At 35.3% G+C, this 6,665-nt stretch overlaps 1 protein-coding gene across 1 annotated transcript; it reads right to left on the minus strand.

Annotated features, from left to right (window-relative positions):
- Positions 1-2,623: 2,623 nt before the first annotated feature.
- LOC122072740 (UPF0481 protein At3g47200-like) lies at positions 2,624-3,913 on the minus strand. Its single transcript, XM_042637141.1, has one exon. The coding sequence runs from the start codon at positions 3,911-3,913 to the stop codon at positions 2,624-2,626; it is 1,290 nt and encodes a 429-aa protein (XP_042493075.1).
- Between the last annotated feature and the right edge of the window lie 2,752 nt (positions 3,914-6,665).

Below are 6,665 nucleotides of genomic sequence, written 5' to 3' on the forward strand. Positions count from 1 at the left end.
TTTACTTTTCTTCGCTTCCAATCATAGCAAAATTTCTTCTTGCATTCCCGCAAACATCCCTCATTGTATGGTTACTTTTTCCCTTATTCATGTGCTACATTTCTTTTAGTTGTATGGATTGGTCTATTGCACTCCAAAATTTGCAATATGGAGACATAAGCATGGATTTAAGTCATCGGTATCCATATCAGTATCGATCTCTACCGATACTGATTCAGATTGGATCGGTGAGTATCAATCACTTTTTCCTCTTGATTTTTAGAAAAAAAAAAACTTTTTTCACTATTTTACCCTTGATACGATACGGATAATTGATTCGGATTGGTGAAAGATTGGAAATCGATCTCATAAGACACTGATACAATATGACTAATACAGCCGATACGATACCGATACTTGAAACCATCGACATTAATCCAAGGCATGCTCCTGACCAGTACAAGTGATTAGTGACCATTGTCTGTGTTGGTTTCTGAAGCACCTAAATGTAGAGCTTTCATGTTTAGTACTCTCAGTCTCTTGGAGTTTCAGATTAAATACACTAGAACCATTTCCATCAGAGAAACTAAAACCTAAAAACTAAAAAACAGAGGAAGGTGGAGAACAGAACTTGAGGACAATAATATAGATATGATTCAAAGGTCCATGGGAACTAGGGAGGGAAGAGAAGCTAATGTTTAAAACTGAATATTAACAAGAGGAGGCAGTAGAAATACTTTATTTCCCTTTTCTTATTCTTTGTTTTAATTTGAGAAAATTTTCCCCTTTTCTCAAGCCACCAATATGGTGGCAGAATCTGATTAATGTTTTTCCCTGCCTTGTTCTGGCATGTTCCATCTCAAACCAATCTAGAAGTAATTATTGCACCTTCTATTTTTCAGATCCCTTCATAGAATTTGGTTGATTTTTGATGGTCTTGGGTTCATGATTTCATAGAATCTAGTCCCAAGACTTCATCAAATTTGATGGCTATTGAGCAGTTCTTGCGAGTTGGTTGGCATATATGTAAGAAAGAGAATGTGGGAAATAGATATAGTCCTTCAAATTATGTAGAGTTGAGTCGTTTGGGTATACTCTCAGGTATTTGAACGTCCTGTACTTATGTGCAACCGGATTGTTCATACATCCTCACCTCCAAGATAAAACAACTCACCAACCAATTAAGGTGCACTTCCAATAAGTGATTACCACAAGAAAATAAGAAGGTAATACCCAGTATGTGAACGGTACAAAGAGGATATAAAAAACTATACATTTAAGGGAAAAACAAACATTGTTGGGTTCTTTGATGAACACATCATTCTAATAACATATTTGCCATTAAAATTTTAATTTTAAAGTTTAGAGATTTGATCTATGTTCTTTATCTCCTCTTCTTCATAAGAAAAAAAAATCTGTTGTGAACAAAGAAAGCAGCTCCATTAAAAAGCAGTGTTTTTGAAAAGGAGAAGGAACCCTTGCTGGGGGCTGCCCCTTTTTTTTATTAAAGGAACAAGAAGGATAGGCCGCGCACCCCGCTATCCTAAGGTTAGCAGGCCGCACCCGTCCTGCCTGGCTGGTTTTCTGTTATCGCATTAAAAAATTAATGTCTTTTTTTTTGGGAGGGGGGGGCGGGGGGCGGGGGGCAGCCCCATGGGGGTTGCTTGTTTTACTAATGGTTGATGGCCGCCTCTTGAGGTGTATGTAGAATGCCTGTCTTTGATTGAAGTTAACGGGCATCAAATAAATTATCGTCACCATCCTAGTCCATTAAAACAACCTATTCAGAGAATCTCGACCATTGCTTGAACATTAAAACTATTCTAAAATGTCATTAATTGTTAAATATAATTATGGTAAAAGGTTTCGTGCATGATTCTGCCCCCTAGTCACAAGAGGGAGTCGAAATGACTAAAAGCTCCCTTATTTGACATTTTCTAACTCGTTTTTTCCTTATATAGTCGTGCATTAATACCTTCCCCTATAAACATTAATAAAATTAAAATTAAACCCTTTTTTTTTTTTTTTTTGCAAATTATTTAGAAAACTATCACTGATCGAGATTCAAATTTTGTGAAACTATATATGATATCTCTATCATAATATTACCAATTTTAGGAAGCAGATTTCATGTTGAGCATCTTTTCTATACACAATATTATGAATCAAGCTTATTGATATTAGCCAGTGAAGGAATCAATAACCTTTAGTTAATCAAAATGCACAAAGTCTACATGTAACAGTAAGGACTTCTCATGTATGGAGGCCAAAATTAGCTGTTAAGTCCTCTCAAACAACTGTCTCTAATATATACAACAAGGCTCTCAAATGATCAAATTCAATATACATAAAAATGAATACGCACATTTATGTTAAGAATCACTATTCGGATTAACACATAATGTGACAACCATATGAACAGAAAGCTCAATTCCTAGCGATAATCAATTTAAGGTAAAATCATAGGACAATCAATAACCTAAAGTGAATAATACAAATGAATTGTGTTCGAACACTTCAAATTTAATTTGATCAACACATAATCAAAAAAGATAACTTGGGAATGTTATAATTACAGCAGCAATGTGCTCACACAATCAACATGGATTGGCCTGATAGCTTCTTGTTGGCAAATATCTAAGAATTATACATGAACATTGAAGACAGGAAATGCAGCAAATACAGCAAGCCAGATAGTAAGAAGAAGTAATAGAATTGCTGCAATCACTGAAATGATCGTCCATGGACTGTTGCAATAATCACGTCTCAATGTCTCTATCCATTTGTTATAAGGAGAATTATAATATTCACGAACTTTGTAGCAAAGATCACCATAACAAAAGTGTTTAGTAGAAACTTCATTGCAGAGATTGTTAATTAGAGAAGAGACCTTATTATCATCACCCAGATGATTCTTAATAATCCCACAACCACGGAGAATTGCAACATCATCAGCAGTATTAATAAGGAAATCCATCAAGAGAGCATATGATGTTATATAATGCCTACCTCCATAACAGTGTTGTTCATAAGCAATTATGTTCCTGAAAAATGTATCTGTGTAGTCATCAACCCATAGTTCAGGAATTTCGAATACTCCTTCGCTAAACTTTATGTCGATGAAGTTACAGTCGGCACGCTTCCTGAATTTAACACCGGAATTTCGAAGCTCAGTCACACATGACAGAGATTCTAGTACTGCTGCACTTGTTGGTGGCTTCTTCATGAACCCATGTGGAAGAGAACTCTCAAGTGTGTAGCTTAACAGATCCAATAAATGCTTGTGTCTAATAGTCTTGTTATTTTGAGGGTACTTCTGAATGGCTTCCGCTATGAATCCCTCAAAGAATTTGAGAGCCAATTCGATGAATGATTTCGTATCAGAGTTAGGATCTTTACTTAGATCGAATAATGTTTGAAGAACTGAAATGGGTATTTGGTTTTCAGGCAAAAGCAAGTCACGAACAACCCTTGCTCTCCTTAAATTGGAATAGAAAATGGGATCATCATCATCTGGCTTAACAACTTCGGCAGATTTCCTAAATAACTCAATAATGAAGAAGCCATCAAAGAGCAACATTTCTATGAAGTTTTCTTTGTGGTTGATGGGTTCTGAGTAACATCTACGGGCTTCAGTTTCTACCTTCTTGAGAGCTTCCATATAATTCTCCAGACTAGTTCTTTCGCTTGTTCGAATAAGAAGTGCCTGTGCGTATCGCAACTTGAGGTCTTCCATGGCTTGCATTTGCAGGTTTTGCTTGTCACTATGATAAGGACCGATGGAGATCGTGTCTGGAGTGTAGGCTTCTTCGTTCATTTTGCGAATTCTTTTGTCGACTCTGAAAATAGAAGTAGTTGGCCCAAAGGATGGATTGGAGCTTTGAGAAAGCTTTTTTCTGATAAGATCAATATCTATAGAAACACTGTCTTCCATCCTTGTACCAACCTGATGCCAATGTCAAAAAATCAGTAGCTATGGAAATGAGAATGTAAAGGAGTCGGGTGACCCATAGCCAAATTAGGATTAAACTCAAAGGATTTGGGTTAGAATAGGGTTGTAACAGAAATGAATTGGATTTTGGAGGTTGGTGGGGATGATCATGGAGAGTTAGCTCTCTTTTAAAACATATGAAAATCTGGCGTACTTCACAACATGTACCCCATTCAACTACTTTGTGGGTCCCATGTTAACATGTTCCTAAGATAACTTTTATGTGAAGGACCATCTCTTAATGGGGAAGCAACAATTCAGCATCTTCTCTTCTTCACATCCAGATTATACTATGGCCTCTTAAATTATTTTATCCTGATCTCATTAAATGGGAACAAGTGTACATATTTAAGTTCATTTTAATCATATAGAGCAGGCCGATGTAATATTAGCCAGCTTATTTGGTCATAAATGCCAATAAAAGATGATCAAAGAAGAAAAAAATAAAAAGAAATAAAAAATAAAAAAATATTGTGTCTTTAGAGAAAAGGGCGATGGTTGAGCACGTCACCCTATTTGGCATGCTAGCGGTGTTCACTAATGAGAGGGCGGGTGAAGGCAACGCATGGGAGTCATTTTACAAGTGGGGAGAGAGGTAGACACATGGCTAGGCAGTTTAGTGATGTGCCTGCCTTTTCCTTGGAGGAAAAAAAGGATGAAAAGTTTCTGGTATTAACCATTAGTGGCTTCAATCGACCGGGAGACCGAAATCATGCATTCCAAAGAAAGACATGCATGCACCATATGGGAAGTGAAAATAAATAAAAATAAAAGGTATTTTGAATTTTAAATTCATTTTGAACCCTTTGAAATACCATGTTTAACAGTTGTCAAACCACATGACACAAGCAAAAAAGCCCAAAGTCCACTCCTTAATCTCCATTATGTTTTCCCCGATAAACATATGTTGGGGGTATGATGTCTTGTAATCTATTGCACGGGTTTGTAGGTTGATCCCGAAGGACCATAAAAAGTCCAAGGGTCTATGGGCTTGAGATTCGGAGAATTGGGCCACCTTGTGTGTCGTTACTGGGGCCTCAGTGAACTAAGGGTCTATGGGAGGAAATTTTTTATTGGGTTTTATGGGTATTTATTGCATTTATAATGAAAAACACTATACTTTGTTCAAGAACTCCATATCTGTGTTTGTTTTTGAAAAATCATATGTGATTAACACATGAAGATGCGACTGAGGTATGTTGTAGGTTTAACAAAGATCTACAAGATTGATGAAGGGTACTTTGGTTGTTAGTGGATTTTGTGGATTTTATGGATTTTTTTACCAAAAAATCCAATAAAATTCTAAAATAAAGTTTTCATAGTTATTTCTTAAAATTATAATCTCAAAATAATAATAATAATAATAATAATAATAATAATAATAATAATAATAATAATAATAATAATAATAATAAATATAGTGAATTTTTTAATGGGATTTAAGTATTTTGTATATCCAATAATGATCTAAAATTAACTTTTGTTTTTTGTGGAATATTTTCACCAAAATATCCACTAAAATACTGTTTTCAACACTATTTCTTAAAATGTTTTTCAGAAAGAAAATTAATAAAAAATATACTAAATATGTTTATGAGATATGAATAGATGGTATATCCAATAATGATATCTACAAATTTGATGAAGGGTACTTTAGTTTTTGGTGATGTTTTCACCAAAAAATCTACCAAAGTACTGATTTTATAGTTTTTTCCTGTAATATGTAATTTTCAAGAAAAAAAAATATACTGAATATGTTTTTATGAGTTTTTACTATGTTTTAGCTAAAAATATGATTTAAAACTGTTATGTTAACTACCTGGGTTTAACTGGAGGGGTTTGTATCACATGATTTCATCATTCCTTAGTGAGAAATATGAAGCATTTTGAATGAAGCTACTACTCCTTAATGGTTGCATTGTAAAAATGGACAAAATAAACTAGAAGAAAGATTTTTTTTATTATTATTAATAAATTAATGGGTTATAGTTGCAAAAGACAATTGAAACCTGATGGCTACTGCAAGGATGCATATGATATGGATACATCCTATTAACAAATATGGACTTGGCCTCTCATGATCGGTTTTGCAAAAGTGGAAACTCACTGCTTAGGTTTGAGAATAACTTTGTTGTATTACCTTGCTTAAAATATGAGGTGCAGATTCAATTTTTCCCATCTCAGGATCGGCCTCCAAATCCATTCTATTCATCAATCAGCCTTGGTTGTTGTCAAATTGAACCCTATAAATTCAATACAAATTTCTCTGGGATTAAAATCAGATCCAATCGATTCTGATCCGATTCGATTGAAATCATCGATCTCATTCTAAAATTCTCCCACCTCACATCATTTACCACTTATTTTGGAATGCTACTGTTGACCCAAACATCTTACAATTAAGAGAGGGGTGAGTGGTTGCAGTGGCACTTATTTTGGAGCCACCATTGACCCAAACATCTTACCATATAGGGAGGGGTGAGGGCTTGCAGTCGCTTATTTTGGAACCACCATTGACCCAAACATCTTACAATATAAAGAGAGGTAATGGTGCAAAAATTCCCTACGGGGAGGCAGTGAGTGGCAGTGAACATCCAATGGCTGGGTTGGGGTGCAAGTCAGGGCCCTCCCAGCCATTGATGAATCCCCACTACCATTCACTGCTCAACATAAAAGATATGAGGCCGGGGTGAGG

The sequence above is a fragment of the Macadamia integrifolia genome, chromosome 1 (assembly GCF_013358625.1).
Source record: "Macadamia integrifolia cultivar HAES 741 chromosome 1, SCU_Mint_v3, whole genome shotgun sequence".
NCBI lineage: Eukaryota > Viridiplantae > Streptophyta > Magnoliopsida > Proteales > Proteaceae > Macadamia > Macadamia integrifolia.